General features: G+C 40.0%; 2 protein-coding genes across 2 annotated transcripts; both read left to right on the top strand.

Moving 5' to 3' along the window:
* Positions 1-7,136: 7,136 nt before the first annotated feature.
* On the top strand, positions 7,137-13,478 carry LOC141766455 (E3 ubiquitin-protein ligase TRIM39-like). The gene is made up of 2 exons (XM_074633335.1): positions 7,137-9,091; positions 12,964-13,478. Exon 1 carries the CDS (start codon positions 7,218-7,220, stop codon positions 8,715-8,717), a length of 1,500 nt encoding a protein of 499 aa, XP_074489436.1. The 5' UTR covers positions 7,137-7,217; the 3' UTR covers positions 8,718-9,091; positions 12,964-13,478.
* LOC141766456 (E3 ubiquitin-protein ligase TRIM39-like) lies at positions 10,045-11,618 on the top strand. Its single transcript, XM_074633336.1, has one exon. The coding sequence runs from the start codon at positions 10,114-10,116 to the stop codon at positions 11,506-11,508; it is 1,395 nt and encodes a 464-aa protein (XP_074489437.1). The 5' UTR covers positions 10,045-10,113; the 3' UTR covers positions 11,509-11,618.
* Positions 13,479-17,815: the final 4,337 nt, after the last annotated feature.

A 17,815-nucleotide genomic window follows, 5' to 3' on the forward strand; every position in this document is an offset into this window, starting at 1 on the left:
GGTCTAGAACAGGGTCTATGGTCCAGGTCTGAACGGGGCCTATGGTCCAGGTCTGAACGGGGCCTACGGTCCAGGTCTGAACAGGGTCTATGGTCCAGGTCTGAACAGGTTCTATGGTCCAGGTCTGAACGGGGCCTTTGGAACCAGGTCTGAACAGGGTCTATGGTCCAGGTCTAGAACAGGGTCTATGGTCCAGGTCTGAACGGGGCCTCTATGGTCCAGGTCAGAACAGGGCCTACGGTCCAGGTCTGAACGGGGCCTATGGTCCAGGTCTGAACGGGGCATACGGTCCAGGTTTGAACAGGGCCTACGGTCCAGGTCTGAACAGGGCCTATATGGTCCAGGTCTGAACGGGGCCTATGGTCCAGGTCTGAACAGGGCCTACGGTCCAGGTCCAGGTCTGAACAGGGCCTATGGTCCAGGTCTGAACAGGGCCTACGGTCCAGGTCTGAACAGGATCTATGGTCCAGGTCTGAACAGGGCCTATATGGTCCAGGTCTGAACGGGGCCTATGGTCCAGGTCTGAACAGGGCCTACGGTCCAGGTCCAGGTCTGAACAGGGCCTATGGTCCAGGTCTGAACAGGGCCTACGGTCCAGGTCTGAACAGGATCTATGGTCCAGGTCTGAACGGGGCCTATATGGTCCAGGTCTGAACGGGGTCTATGGTCCAGGTCTGAGGACATTTACATGCCAATACACACTCATAGCTCCGCCCCTAAACTTTAGCCCCGCCTCTTCCATAACTCAGGACCCGTTAGTCGTAGACGGACTCTTCATCATTGCAGTCAGCAGAGTTCCTGTTTCTTTGTGCCTGGCTGCATGGATTATGGGTTTATTTAGTAACATGATGGTGGTGGGAGGGGCTACTCTTTGGTTTACCATTATTGATTACTGATTATATCTTTAATGTGAAGTTTCTGTGTATTTGAACAGCAGGTTCAAACATTGATTTGTTTATTCATGTAAAGTGTTAAAGAGATTTTATTTCACATCATCTGTTCACTGTAATTCATCATTAGAAATGAGATTAAAGCTTCAACAGGAAAATTAAAGTGTCTCATGAAGCACTGTGTGTCAAGTTGTTTTAGTCATAAATCAGAATTAAACACGAACGAATCTGGTACTCAGCCAAATATACTTTTCTGTAAACTTTTCAGTATAAACCAGGTATACTTGAATTTTTCTGTATTCTTGCCAAGTAAACTTAGACTTTTATGTATACTTGTCAGTATAAACCAAGTATACTTGAATTTGTCTGTGTACTTGCTAAGCACACTTAGACGTTTATGTATACTTGTCAGTATAAGCCAAGTATACTTGAATTTGTCTATGTATTTGCCAAGCACACACTTCTCTGTTTATTTGTCAGTATAAGCAAAGCACACTTAGACTTTTATGTATACTTGTCAGTATAAGCCAAGTATACTTAAAGGTTCCATATCATGCTCATTTTCAGGTTCATATTTGTATTTTGTGTTTCTACTAAAACATGTTTACATGCTGTAATGTTAAAAAAAAAATTATTTTCCTCATTCTGTCTGCTTGAATATACCTGTATTTACCATCTGTCTGAAATGCTCCGTTTTAGTGCATTTCAACGGAATTGCGTTGCTAGGCAACAGTTTGGGTCCATGTTTACTTCCTGTCAGCTGATGTCATTAACATACACTGCAAACAGGAATAAACTGGGTCACATTTAGAATGTTTAGGTTTTAAACCGTGTAATGGTCTAAATATTGTATATTTGTGACATCACAAATGGGACAGAAATCCTAACAGCTTGTTTCAAACGCACAATTTCTGAATACGGGCTGTGTGTATTTCTCTGTATATTGAGCGCTTTGATACTTTCACAGTATTTATAAAGCACTTAAACCTGCTTTATAATATAAAAGACATGAAAATCTTACTTTTTACAATATGGGTCCTTTAAGTATAATTTTGTTAAGTATATCTCTAATAAGTACATAAAAAGTAAACTGAAAGTATATGAATATAGTAAAAATACTAATAGCACACTTGAACAAACTTCTTGTTTGTAAGGGTGAATCCCTTTACGTCTGATTATCAGGTGAACTTTAGTCAGATTTAAAACAGTTACAAAATCGACACGCTGCTTTTCACAATTTATTAACAAAATGATAAAATAAATAAATACAAATTGATCAAATGCTCCTAATATCAACTCCTCCCCATGTTCCCTACAGTATTTCCTAAACACTGCATACAAAGAATTCATCACAGAAGAGGCTCAATACAGAGGTAAGAATCCCACCAGACCAGTCACAATGTCAGGCCAACAGAAGACACATCTGGAACAGAAGTCAAAAAAATAAACACATTCCTTTCCAAAATCATTATGAAAAAATACAAACAATTATACAAATATTCAGATTGTGTAATTACCAATTTACACATTATTCAGCACACCAGGTGAACTTTTTCTTTATTCATATCGCTACAATGCATCTCACCAAATGGAAGATTAAAAAAAGACTTCTTTTATTTTTTTATTTTTATTTTTTTGCACTCAACACGCCCCCGATGGAATTAGCTGTGGATGAGGTAAGAAGCTTCAGGTGTACGGTTGGATCCGGACAGGATGGATGTGAGCGGTAACAACGGGTTGATGATGTCATGTATCGACAGAATACTAGAAGGCCACAATCATGACTTGATCGCTTTAAAACTAAAAAGACTAGAGTCGGAGTAAGCGACTTTACAGGATGCTTCCAGAAGAATCGGCCACAGAAGGAACTGGACATGTCTGAATTAATGCATATAAGACGTCCTCACATACTGACTGAAGAGCTCTCAGCTGCCCACTAATGGTCTTCTTCCAGCTCGGTGAACGCACACGATGCGGACGCAGAAATTAACTTCTAATGATATGCTTCGACTACGTAAAAGGCTTCCAAACAGAAATGCACATTTGCAGTGTTCTTTGGATAAATTCACTTTTAGACTAAATAGAAAGCGAGGACTCGGCCTCAGCCCTGCTGGGATCCCAACATTCAGCATGGTGCATTAGCCAAATCAAAACCGACACTAAAACATGATGTCAGGAAGAAATGTTCACGCTGGATGACCACCGCACCGCTAAACTGCACACGTTTGAATGTTCAAAGAAAAAAAGGTGACTTGAGTTTCACATAAAAACTTAAAAAACAAAACAAATGCATATTAAAAAGATTTGACAAATCTTGTATAAAAATTTGCATAAGAAGGCATGCGCTCCACCAGACTGAGTGGACAGATGTTGCTAATCGGGTAAGCTAAGTCTGCCCGTCGGGGTGCAGGTTAGTTTGTTCACACACAGGCTGCGGCTCACATGACCTGATTGAGCAAACTCATCCCTCCCAAACACAAGAAGAAGAAGAACCACGGCACAGAGGGAACGATGGACGAGTCACAGGACAACGAGTCCGGACCAACACGCCTCCAGGAACCAGATTGATGAATGCGATTGACAGATTTTACACTCTGATAATAATAATAATAATAATAATAATACTGGTCAAACCAAAAGTGCATCACAAAACGACTGGTTGTCACACCGAGCAAAGATCTCATCATCAACAATCCCTCTTTATTAAAACGACCTCTGACCTTCGCCAGCGTCTGCAGCGATCTTTTTTTCTTCTTCTCAATGTAAATCACGTAAAAATGAAAATAAAACACATTTAAGGCAACTCCTATAATAAACAACAACAAAACACTATCTGGTCAATCTAAACGGCATAATCTGAAATGTAGTTTCCACTTGCATCGACTACTGGCAGCCTGAGGTGAAGGGACCGGGTCCGGGTCTCGGTGGGATGGGACAGACCAGGGGAGGGCGGGTCGGGTCGGGTGGGAGGGTTATCTGGAGGGTTAGTAAGGTTCTACAAGTCACAGTGCAAGTCAAGAGACAAATATTATCTGCTGTTTGAAGAAAGGCACTCGAGGTACCTACTGTACAGAGGGAGAGGTCCAGTTGGGCTGGAACACGAGTTCAGGCTCGTTCTGAGTGACGAGACGATGACTGATCTGCTCTATCCATGAGTGAACAACAGGTTGAAAGAAGAAGAACATCCACCCGAGTACGCCGACAAACAACAAAACACACAATGAACGGGATTCATGAGGAACTTGGGGACATTTTCTGTTAGAGCTGCATCCCTGGCCGGTCTTTTCCTTCCATGTTCTGAACTCTTCATCACAGACTAATGACATTTACCAGACAACACTGTGGCCAAACATAAAGATGTTACAGAGATTTTCTCTCGTTACTTCTCCTGGGATCTTCTGAATGAAGGCAGTTTGTACAGCTGATGTACAGCTTATATATATATATATATATATATATATATCATATGTTTCTATCTACAGTGGATCAGATGACTGAATGTAATGCCGCCTCACTCCACAGAGAGTTTTTTTTCCATTTATTTATTTTGTTGTAGAAATATTTTTAATAAAACTAACTCATATGTTGGGAATGAATTGGCATTAAACAAAACTAGAGTCAGAATAGAGATATAGAATTAACTAAAATGCATAAACGATGAAAATAACGTGAATGTATTTCCTAAACAGATTATTTATTATTGTTATTATTTAGTTTTGTTTTTTAGTGCAACATAACAGAAGATAAGTGAACAAGGCATGATGATGAGAGAGGACAAGCAAAAACTACAGCCAGAACAGCATATATAAATAACTAAAAGAGAAAATAATGATTCATGATAATCATTAAAAAGTATAGAGTTTATTAAATATATATATCGTGTATAAGCTTGTTCCGATTCGATTAAGTGGAAAAAAATAACAACAAAAACCTATTAATGCAACTTTAAACATTAGCGTTACTCCTGAATCATGTTGGGGACTTCTTAGGCACTTTTATTTAATTAACATTCAAAAATCATTATTTATATTTTTATTAGAATATCATAATAACAACAGTACAGAAATGCTCCTTTCAGAGTGTTATATTATTATAATATATTTTGTTGTTGTAATTTGTCAATATAAAGCACTGCATCATATTTTATATCATAATTATTAGCTTGTCATGTTTATTATGAAAATTTGGAAAGTAACTAAAGTTGTAACTAAAGGAGTAGACGTAGAAGATACTCACGTAAAGTACAAGTACCTGAAAGTACAGTACTTGAGTAACTGTACTTTGAAAATATACCGATTGGAATAATTTATATATTTATTCTCTGTCTGTTATTCAAAACATCTTCATTATTTTATTTAAAACATAAACTGCTGTAAGTAGAAGTATAAAATGACATTTTTATGCTACTTTATACTTTTACTCCACTACATTAATGAAAATGGAACAAATGGAAATACTAAAGTAAAGTACAAGTACCTTCCAACACAGAATTACAGGAAGAGAGAAATACTATATAAGTATGTGATGATGTGTTATCTATCACCCTCTAGTGGCTCCTCTCAGTCATTGTGTCCACACAGCAGAAAATAAAGACAACAATAGAGACACAAACTCTAACAGAACTACAGTTTTTCTCAGTCGCTTTGGCTCATTTCTTGAAACAGTCTTAACTTTCTCTAAACTGTAAATGCAATTATCACAACTGTTTGATGGGACATCACAACTCTATTACATGTCTGCAAAACGTAGTAAATCACGCAAAACTCTTCATTCATGCTTCAAAATCTAGTTATTGTGTCAGTAAACTGGCCAACAGCACCAAAATGAAAAGTTGTTTTGTCATCATGTGAGCCGGACTGGTCAAAATGATTACTTGTTCTTTCACTATCAACCCTGGAAATGTTTCTTATATACTAATATCTGTTTTGTTGACACTGACTGCTTACTGTACTACACCAGGATGTCAGTTCTGTCTAGCTGAAGGCTGTTATATATCACACAGAGCTTTTTACATTCACATTTCAACAGTTGGTCAAAGTTTACTGGGAAAAGTCAATACTGTACAATAGTACACAGATATGTACATGTGTTTATAGTAAATGTATTTGTGTAGCAATGTGTTACATGTATTATAAACAACAAAAAGTCATGTACAGTGAACAGAAAATGTTTAATCTCACTGAGAGTCAACTCATCAGGGGTCCCTTGACCTCTGACCTCCAGGTATGTGAATGAAAATGGGTTCTATGGGTACCCACGAGTCTCCCCTTTACAGACATGCCCAAGTTATGATAATCACATGCAGGTTTTTGAATGCAGTAAAAATGTGTTGTTGTCTCCTATTCTAAAATAGTGTATTTGAATATTTCTGCATACTGGGGTCCATAAACAGTCTTGAATTACATAAATTGGGTTTCACTGTAAAGCTGAGACTCTTGTGGATCCAATGAGCCCAACTGTATTCATGTGTGATGATGTTAGTCCCCATAGCAGACATTTCATTGTAGTGAGAGCAGTTTTTGAAACGTGACCTCACTGTATAAAATGACCTGTGGTGACCTCTAGGATAATCACAGCCTCATGAAACTTTACAGCCACAAACTAGAGACCTAGAGCATTCAGAGGATGGATGGAGTAAGTTTGGAGCGTTATTTAGCCTCCTTCCTGACAAGCTAGTATGACATGGTTGGTACCGATGGATTCTTTAGGTTTTCTAAATACCAGTATCTTCACTCTAGTTTTAAAACTGAAAAACAGTAAAGTTGGTCGGGTATCAAAGGGTTAATACAAAAGCATGTTGAAAAATTAAATTGAAATAGAAATCATACCCAAAAAGGTCAGTCAGTCCGAGTCCACCCAAAGAGCACCTGAGTGGGAACCATCCCTTAATTTCTAGCACCCTCTGCTGTAACCCTCCAACATCACAGCTCCAGTCACACTGAGCATGAGTCAGAACTCCACGGGGTCAAAGACAGCGTATCAGCCTTCATTTAATATCCTCGAGACAAACCAGGAAGCAGGTTGTTATTCTGCCTCACTGAGACAACACACACACACACACACACACACACACACACACACACACACACACACACACACACTGAGAGACGGACGATAAGATTCACCTTCAGACCAAAACCACCACTTCCACTGAGAGAGGACATCTACAGGAGGGAATACTGGAATACTACCACTTCAACCAGCTGCTGAATCCACAAACTGAACCAGAGTTTTACAAGAACAAAGACTCAAAGTGAAAGTAACTTTCAGGGAACAGGGAGTGGCTGAGCCGTCTGCCTGCTGTGTTTTCAGCTTCACTCAGAGACTATGGCTTCCAGATTAGAGGACGATTTCTGCTGTTCTGTCTGCCACGACATCTTTAAAGATCCTGTCATGCTGTCATGTAGCCACAGCTTCTGTAAAGTCTGTCTGCAGAGCTGGTGGACAGATAAACACGTCCAAGAGTGTCCACTTTGTAAGAAAAGACATTCAAAGAGCTTACTACCTCCTAACTTGAATTTAAAGAATGTGTGTGAGAGTTTCTTACAGGAGAGAGCTCAGAGATCTTCAGAGGCTCTCTGCAGTCTGCACTCTGAGAAACTCAGACTCTTCTGTCTGGACCATCAGCAGCCGGTGTGTGTCGTCTGCAGAGATTCAGAAAAACACACCAACCACAGATTCAGACCCATCGATGAAGCTGCACGACAACACAAGAAGGAACTTCAGGAAACTCTGGAGCCCTTAAAGGAGAAGTTAAAGGTTTTTGAAGACGTTAAAGTGAAGTTTGATCAAACAGCAGAACACATGAAGGTCCAGGCCCGACACACAGAGAGTCAGATTAAGGAGCAGTTTAAGAAGCTTCACCAGTTTCTAGAAGAGGAAGAGGAGGCCAGGATGGCTGCACTGAGGGAGGAAGAGGAGCAGAAGAGTCAGATGATGAAGGAGAAGATGGAGGCTGTGAGCAGAGAGATAGCAGCTCTTTCAGACACAGTCAGAGCCACAGAGGACGAGCTGAGAGCTGAAGACGTCTCATTCCTGCTCAACTACAAGGCTGCAGTGGAAAGAGTCCAGCAGCGCCCCCTGCTGGAGGATCCACAGCTGCTCTCAGGAGCTCTGATAGACCAGGCCAAACACCTGGGCAACCTGACCTTCAACATCTGGAACAAGATGAAGGCCATGGTCTCCTACACTCCTGTGATTCTGGACACAAACACTGCTGATACAAGACTCATCCTGTCTGAAGATCTGACCAGTGTGAGAGGAGGAGAGGAACAGCAGCTTCCTGATAATCCAGAGAGGATTGATCGTTACTACTCCTCTGTCCTGGGCTCTGAGGGCTTTAACTCAGGGACTCACAGCTGGGACATCCAGGTTGGAGGCAGTACATTCTGGGAACTGGGTGTGTTAGCAGAGTCTGTCCAGAGGAAGGGAGACATATGGTCTGGATTATGGAGAATACGGTTCTGTGATGGTGAATACACAGCATTCTCCCCATCAGATGAATCCACTGATCTCGTAGTGCAGAAGAAGCTCCAGAGTATCAGAGTGAATCTGGACTGGAACGAAGGAAAGCTGTCGTTCTCTGATCCTGATACTAACACACACATACACACCTACACACACACTTTCACTGAGAGGATGTTTCCATACATTAGCACTGTGGATCAGGATGAGCTCCCACTGAAGGTTTTACCAGTGAAGGTCTCTGTGACTGTAGGACAACAGAAATATGATGATGATGATGATGATGATGATGATGATGATGATGATGATGATGATGATGATGATGGTGATGATGGTGACTTCCCCGCTCTATATGTAAATTAACACGTAGTAAACACACGGCTACTACAGCAGACGTTGTGATGTAACATTACAGGAATGTCAGTAGTAATATCCTACATATTTGTGAATTCAGGTACATTTTATTAACATTTTATTAACATCAAAATAAACGCAGAGACCTGTGGATCCCAGCGGGACGTCAGTAGAGTAGACGGTCCTTAATGTGGACCCGGACACATTCACTACACACTGCTAAAAGAATGAGGTCATATGAGACCCAGACCAGCTCTGAATGTGGTCTGAGGGATCTGATCTCAATGCGTCTTTAGTGCGTTCACACCTGTACTTAGAGCTGTCCACTTGTGATCACTGAGGATGCATGTTAATACCAGGTCTAAACAGGGCCTATGGTCCAGGTCTGAACAGGGCCTATGGTCCAGGTCTGAAAGTACATGCATGGTGTATCTGAATATTTCTGCATACTGGGGTCCATAAACAGTCTTGAATTACATACATTGGGTTTCACTGTAAAGCTGAGACTCTTGTGGATCCAATGAGCCCAACTGTATTCATGTGTGATGATGTTAGTCCCCATAGTAGACATTTCATTGTAGTGAGAGCAGTTTTTGAAACGTGACCTCACTGTATAAAATTACCTGTGGTGACCTCTAGGATAATCACAGCCTCATGAAACTTTACAGCCATAAACTAGAGACCTAGAGCATTCAGAGGCTGGATGGCGTAAGTTTGGAGCGTTATTTAGCCTCCTTCATGACAAACTAGTATGACATGGTTGGTATCAATGGATTCTTTAGGTTTTATAGATACCAGTATCTTCACTCTAGTTTTAAAACTGAAAAACAGTAAAGTTGGTCGGGTCTCAGAAGGTTAATACAAAAGCATGTTGAAAAATGAAATTGAAATAGAAATCATACCCAAAAAGTTCAGTCAGTCCGAGTCCACCCAAAGAGCACCTGAGTGGGAACCATCCCTTTATTTCTAGCACCCTCTGCTGTAACCCTCCAACATCACAGCTCCAGTCACACTGAGCATGAGTCAGAACTCCACGAGGTCAAAGACGGAGTCTCAGCCTTCATTTAATATCCCTTTGACAAACCAGGAAAACAGGTTGTTATTCTGCCTCACTGGGATGACACACACACACACACACACACACACACACACACACACACACACAGACACACACACTGAGAGACGGACGATAAGATTCACCGTCAGACCAAAACCACCACTTCCACTGAGAGAGGACATCTACAGGAGGGAATACTGGGAATACTGGAATACTACCACTTCAACCAGCTGCTGAATCCACAAACTGAACCAGAGTTTTACAAGAACAAAGACTCAAAGTAACTTTCAGGGAACAGGGAGTGGCTGAGCCGTCTGCCTGCTGTGTTTTCAGCTTCACTCAGAGACTATGGCTTCCAGATTAGAGGACGATCTCTGCTGTTCTGTCTGCCACGACATCTTTAAAGATCCTGTCATCCTGTCATGTAGCCACAGCTTCTGTAAAGTCTGTCTGCAGAGCTGGTGGACAGATAAACACGTCCAAGAGTGTCCACTTTGTAAGAGAAGACATTCAAAGAGCTTACTACCTCCTAACTTGGATTTAAACAAGGTGTGTGAGAGTTACTTACAGGAGAGAGATCAGAGATCTTCAGAGGCTCTCTGCAGTCTGCACTCTGAGAAACTCAAACTCTTCTGTCTGGACCATCAGCAGCCGGTGTGTCTCGTCTGCAGAGATTCAGAAAAACACACCAACCACAGAATCAGACCCATCGATGAAGCTGCACGACAACACAAGAAGGAACTTCAGGAAACTCTGGAGCCCTTAAAGGAGAAGTTAAAGGTTTTTGTAGAAGTTAAAGTGAAGTTTGATCAAACAGCAGAACACATGAAGGTCCAGGCCCGACACACAGAGAGGCAGATTAAGGAGCAGTTTAAGAAGCTTCACCAGTTTCTAGAAGAGGAAGAGGAGGCCAGGATGGCTGCACTGAGGGAGGAAGAGGAGCAGAAGAGTCAGATGATGAAGGAGAAGATGGAGGCTGTGAGCAGAGAGATAGCAGCTCTTTCAGACACAGTCAGAGCCACAGAGGACGAGCTGAGAGCTGGAGACGTCTCATTCCTGCTCAACTACAAGGCTGCAGTTGAAAGAGTCCAGCAGCGCCCACTGCTGGAGGATCCACAGCTGCTCTCAGGAGCTCTGATAGACCAGGCCAAACACCTGGGCAACCTGACCTTCAACATCTGGAACAAGATGAAGGACATGGTCTCCTACACTTCTGTGATTCTGGACCCAAACACTGCTGATACAAGACTCATCCTGTCTGAAGATCTGACCAGTGTGAGACAAGGAGAGAGACAGCAGCTTCCTGATAATCCAGAGAGGTTTGATTACGACTGCTCTGTCCTGGGCTCTGAGGGCTTTAACTCAGGGACACACAGCTGGGACGTCCAGGTTGGAGACAGCACATACTGGTCAGTGGGTGTGTTTGCAGAGTCTGTCCAGAGGAAGGGATTAATACTGTCTGGATTATGGAGAATAAGGTTCAGTGATGGTAAATACAAAGCATTCTCCCCACCACTTCAATCCACTTTTCTCGTAGTCCAGAAGAAGCTCCAGAGGATCAGAGTGAATCTGGACTTGAACGAAGGAAAGCTGTCGTTCTCTGATCCTGATACTAACACACACATACACACCTTCACACACACTTTCACTGAGAGGATGTTTCCATACATTAGCACTGTGGGTTATCTCCCACTGAAGGTTTTACCAGTGAAGGTCTCTGTGACTGTAGGACAACAGAAATAGATGATGATGATGATGATGATGATGATGATGATGATGATGATTATGATGATGATGATGATGATGATGATGATGATGATGATGATGATGATGGTGGTGATGATGATGGTGGTGATGATGATAAATAATTGAAGCTTGTGATCTGATCTCAGTTCCCCGCTCTATATGTAAATATTCACGTAGTAAACACACTCATTTTTTGTCTGTATTTCAAAATGACAGAATTTTTTTTTTTTTAAATTACATGTTTCTTTTGTGATTTATAAGTAAATGGTCTTAGATTTACAGTATTTTTTTGTAATCACAATAGTAATTATCTGTATTTAAGCTTTTCTTGATCATTTTTAAAGATAATTATTCTGTTTTTTAGATGTTTATGACTCTATTTTAACAATTAATTTATGTTAGAAGAAAAGGATTTCATGGAATTCTACAAATATTTCTTGTAAAAATACAATTTTTTTTTGCAAAACTTCTGAGAGTTAATGTAAATTTGGGCTTTTGCAACGTAAAATTAAATGTTTCATTTGTGATTTATATGTAAATGGTCTTAGATTTACGGTGTATGAATATTTCAACAATAAATATATGTTAAAAGTAAAATATTTCTTGTAATATTACAGTAATAAAGGCTAATTATATAAAGATAATTACTGTTTTTTTTTACAGTTTATTTATGTTAATTAACGGACAGTATTTTTCTGTTTTTTAACAGACATTATCTGGCGCCCCTGCTGCCGGAAAATTTCCGTAATTTCACACTTTGTTTTTTTACAGTGTATAGTAGTCTGATGGTCTGTAGATATGTAGCCTAGAAACAAGATATATTTTAATAAAACACAGTTGTACTGACAGGATACAGTAGAGCACAGAGGTCGTTACCATGACGCCAGGCGTCTTCCTGTCTATTCACCTGAGGACTCAGAGACCTGCGGATCCCAGCGGGACGTCAGAAGAGTAGACGGTCCTTAATGTGGACCAGAACACATTCACTACACACTGCTAAAAGAATGAGGTCATATGAGACCCAGACCAGCTCTGAATGTGGTCTGAGGGATCTGATCTCAATGTGTCTTTAGTGCGTTCACATCTGTACTTAGAGCTGTCCACTTGTGATCACTGAGGATGCATGTTAATACCAGGTCTAAACAGGGCCTATGGTCCAGGTCTGAACAGGGCCTATGGTCCAGGTCTGAACGGGGCCTATGGTCCAGGTCTGAACAGGGCCTATGTTCCAGGTCTGAACGGGGCCTACGGTCCAGGTCTGAACGGGGCCTATGTTCCAGGTCTGAACGGGACCTATGGTCCAGGTCTGAACGGGGCCTTTGGTCCAGGTCTGAACAGGGCCTATAGTCCAGGTCTGAACAGGGCCTATGGTCCAGGTCTGAACAGGGCCTATATGGTCCAGGTCTGAACAGGGCCTATATGGTCCAGGTCTGAACAGGGCCTATGATCCAGGTCTGAACGGGGCCTATATGGTCCAGGTCTGAACAGGGCCTATGGTCCAGGTCTGAAAGGGGCCTATGATCCAGGTCTGAACGGGACCTATGGTCCAGGTCTGAACAGGGTCTACGGTCCAGGTCTGAGGACATTTACATGCCAATACACACTCATAGCCCCGCCCCTAAACTTTAGCCCCGCCTCTTCCATAACTCAGGACCCGTTAGTCGTAGACGGACTCTTCATCATTGCAGTCAGCAGAGTTCCTGTTTCTTTGTGCCTGGCTGCATGGATTATGGGTTTATTTAGTAACATGATGGTGGTGGGAGGGGCTACTCTTTGGTTTACCATTATTGATTATTGATTATATCTTTAATGTGAAGTTTCTGTGTATTTGAACAGCAGGTTCAAACATTGATTTGTTTATTCATGTAAAGTGTTAAAGAGATTTTATTTTACATCATCTGTTCACTGTAATTCATCATTAGAAATGAGATTAAAGCTTCAACTGGAAAATTAAAGTTTCTCATGAAGCACTGTGTGTCAAGTTGTTTTAGTCATAAATCAGAATTAAACACGAACGAATCTGGTACTCAGCCAAATATACTTTTCTGTAAACTTTTCAGTATATATCAAGTATACTTGAATTTTTCTGTATACTTGCCAAGCACACTTAGACTTTTATGTATACTTGTCAGTATAAGCCAAGTATACTTAAAGGTCCCATATCATGCTCATTTTCAGGTTCATATTTGTATTTTGTGTTTCTACTAAAACATGTTTACCTGCTGTAATGTTAAAAAAAAACTTTATTTTCCTCATTATGTCTGCTTGAATATACCTGTATTTACCATCTGTCTGAAATGCTCCGTTTTAGTGCATTTAGACGGAATTGCGTTGCTAGGCAACAGTTTGGGTCCATGTTTACTTCCTGTCAGCTGATGTCATTAACATACACTGCAAACAGGAATAAACTGGGACACATTTAGAATGTTTACGTTTTAAACCTTGTAATGATCTCAATATTGTATATTTGTGACATCACAAATGGGACAGAAATCCTAACGGCTTGTTTCAAATGCACAATTTCGGAATACGGGCTGTGTGTATTTCTCTGTATATTGAGCGCTTCGATACTTTCACAGTATTTATAAAGCACTTAAACCTGCTTTATAATATAAAAGACATGAAAATCTTACTTTTTACAATATGGGTCCTTTAAGTATAATTTTGTTAAGTATATCTCTAATAAGTACATAAAAAGTAAACTGAAAGTTTATGAATATAATAAAAATACTAATAGCACACTTGAACAAACTTCTTGTTTGTAAGGGTGAATCCCTTTACGTCTGATTATCAGGTGAACTTTAGCCAGATTTAAAACAGTTACAAAGTCGACACGCTGCTTTTCACAATTTATTAACAAAATGATAAAATAAATAAATACAAATTGATCAAATGCTCCTAATATCAACTCCTCCCCATGTTCCCTACAGTATTTCCTAAACACTGCATACAAAGAATTCATCACAGAAGAGGCTCAATACAGAGGTAAGAATCCCACCAGACCAGTCACAATGTCAGGCCAACAGAAGACACATCTGGAACAGAAGTCAAAAAAATAAACACATTCCTTTCCAAAATCATTATGAAAAAATACAAACAATTATACAAATATTCAGATTGTGTAATTACCAATTTACACATTATTCAGCACACCAGGTGAACTTTTTCTTTATTCATATCGCTACAATGCATCTCACCAAATGGAAGATTAAAAAAAGACTTCTTTTATTTTTCATTTATTTTTTTTTTGCACTCAACACGCCCCCGATGGAATTAGCTGTGGATGAGGTAAGAAGCTTCAGGTGTACGGTTGGATCCGGACAGGATGGATGTGAGCGGTAACAACGGGTTGATGATGTCATGTATCGACAGAATACTAGAAGGCCACAATCATGACTTGATCGCTTTAAAACTAAAAAGACTAGAGTCGGAGTGAGCGACTTTACAGGATGCTTCCAGAAGAATCGGCCACAGAAGGAACTGGACATGTCTGAATTAATGCATATAAGACGTCCTCACATACTGACTGAAGAGCTCTCAGCTGCCCACTAATGGTCTTCTTCCAGCTCGGTGAACGCACACGATGCGGACGCAGAAATTAACTTCTAATGATATGCTTCGACTACGTAAAAGACTTCCAAACAGAAATGCACATTTGCAGTGTTCTTTGGATAAATTCACTTTTAGACTAAATAGAAAGCGAGGACTCGGCCTCAGCCCTGCTGGGATCCCAACATTCAGCATGGTGCATTAGCCAAATCAAAACCGACACTAAAACATGATGTCAGGAAGAAATGTTCACGCTGGATGACCACCGCACCGCTAAACTGCACACGTTTGAATGTTCAAAGAAATAAAAGGTGACTTGAGTTTCACATAAAAACTTAAAAAACAAAACAAATGCATATTAAAAAGATTTGACAAATCTTGTATAAAAATTTGCATAAGAAGGCATGCGCTCCACCAGACTGAAGCTAAGTCTGCCCGTCGGGGTGCAGGTTAGTTTGTTCACACACAGGCTGCGGCTCACATGACCTGATTTAGCAAACTCATCCCTCCCAAACACAAGAAGAAGAAGAACCACGGCACAGAGGGAACGATGGACGAGTCACAGGACAACGAGTCGGGACCAACACGCCTCCAGGAACCAGATTCATGAATGCGATTGACGGATTTTACACTCTGATAATAATAATAATAATAATAATACTGGTCAAACCAAAAGTGCATCACAAAACGACTGGTTGTCACACCGAGCAAAGATCTCATCATCAACAATCCCTCTTTATTAAAAACGACCTCTGACCTTCGCCAGTGTCTGCAGCGATCTTTTTTTCTTCTTCTCAATGTAAATCACGTAAAAATGAAAATAAAACACATTTAAGGCAACTCCTATAATAAACAACAACAAAACACTATCTGGTCAATCTAAACGGCATAATCTGAAATGTAGTTTCCACTTGCATCGACTACTGGCAGCCTGAGGTGAAGGGACCGGGTCCGGGTCTCGGTGGGATGGGACAGACCAGGGGAGGGCGGGTCGGGTCGGGTGGGAGGGTTATCTGGAGGGTTAGTAAGGTTCTACAAGTCACAGTGCAAGTCAAGAGACAAATATTATCTGCTGTTTGAAGAAAGGCACTCGAGGTACCTACTGTACAGAGGGAGAGGTCCAGTTGGGCTGGAACACGAGTTCAGGCTCGTTCTGAGTGACGAGACGATGACTGATCTGCTCTATCCATGAGTGAACAACAGGTTGAAAGAAGAAGAACATCCACCCGAGTACGCCGACAAACAACAAAACACACAATGAACGGGATTCATGAGGAACTTGGGGACATTTTCTGTTAGAGCTGCATCCCTGGCCGGTCTTTTCCTTCCATGTTCTGAACTCTTCATCACAGACTAATGACATTTACCAGACAACACTGTGGCCAAACATAAAGATGTTACAGAGATTTTCTCTCGTTACTTCTCCTGGGATCTTCTGAATGAAGGCAGTTTGTACAGCTGATGTACAGCTGATATATATATATATATATATATATATATATATATATCATATGTTTCTATCTACAGTGGATCAGATGACTGAATGTAATGCCACCTCACTCCACAGAGAGTTTTTTTTCCATTTATTTATTTTGTTGTAGAAATATTTTTAATAAAACTAACTCATATGTTGGGAATGAATTGGCATTAAACAAAACTAGAGTCAGAATAGAGATATAGAATTAACTAAAATGCATAAACGATGAAAATAACGTGAATGTATTTCCTAAACAGATTATTTATTATTGTTATCATTTAGTTTTGTTTTTTAGTGCAACATAACAGAAGATAAGTGAACAAGGCATGATGATGAGACAGAGGACAAGCAAAAACTACAGTCAGAACAGCATATATAAATAACTAAAAGAGAAAAAATAATGATTCATGATAATCATTAAAAAGTATAGAGTTTATTAAATATATATATATCGTGTATAAACTTCTTCCGATTCGACAAAGTGGCAAAAAACAACAACAAAAACCTATTAATGCAACTTTAAACATTAGCGTTACTCCTGAATCATGTTGGGGACTTCTTAGGCACTTTTATTTAATTAACATTCAACAATCATTATTTATATTTTTATTAGAATATCATAATAACAACAGTACAGAAATGCTCCTTTCAGAGTGTTATATTATTATAATACATTTTGTTGTTGTAATTTGTCAATATAAAGCACTGCATCATATTTTATATCATAATTATTAGCTTGTCATGTTTATTATGACAATTTGGAAAGTAACTAAAGTTGTAACTAAAGGAGTAGAAGTAGAAAATACTCAAGTAAAGTACAAGTACCTGAAAGTACAGTACTTGAGTAACTGTACTTTGAAAATATACCGATTGGAATAACTTATATATTTATTCTCTGTCTGTTATTCAAAACATCTTCATTCTTTTATTTAAAACATAAACTGCTGTAAGTAGAAGTATAAAGTCACATTTTTATGCTTTATACTTTTACTCCACTACATTAATGAAAATGGAACAAATGGAAATACTCAAGTGAAGTACAAGTACCTTCAAACACAGAATTACAGGAAGAGAGAAATACTATATAAGTATGTGATGATGTGTACTCTATCTCCCTCTAGTGGCTCCTCTCAGTCATTGTGTCCACACAGCAGAAAATAAAGACAACAATAGAGTCACAAACTCTAACAGAACTACAGTTTATCTCAGTCGCTTTGGCTCATTTCTTGAAACAGTCTGTCTCTAAACTGTAAATTCAATTATCACAACTGTTTGATG

Source organism: Sebastes fasciatus, chromosome 4 (genome assembly GCF_043250625.1).
Source record: "Sebastes fasciatus isolate fSebFas1 chromosome 4, fSebFas1.pri, whole genome shotgun sequence".
In the NCBI taxonomy this organism is placed as follows: domain Eukaryota; kingdom Metazoa; phylum Chordata; class Actinopteri; order Perciformes; family Sebastidae; genus Sebastes; species Sebastes fasciatus.

Excerpts from the sequence above, each read along its gene's own strand:
- LOC141766456 (XM_074633336.1), top strand. The coding sequence starts at position 10,114 with ATGGCTTCCAGATTAGAGGACGATCTCTGCTGTTCTGTCTGCCACGAC.
- LOC141766455 (XM_074633335.1), top strand. The coding sequence starts at position 7,218 with ATGGCTTCCAGATTAGAGGACGATTTCTGCTGTTCTGTCTGCCACGAC.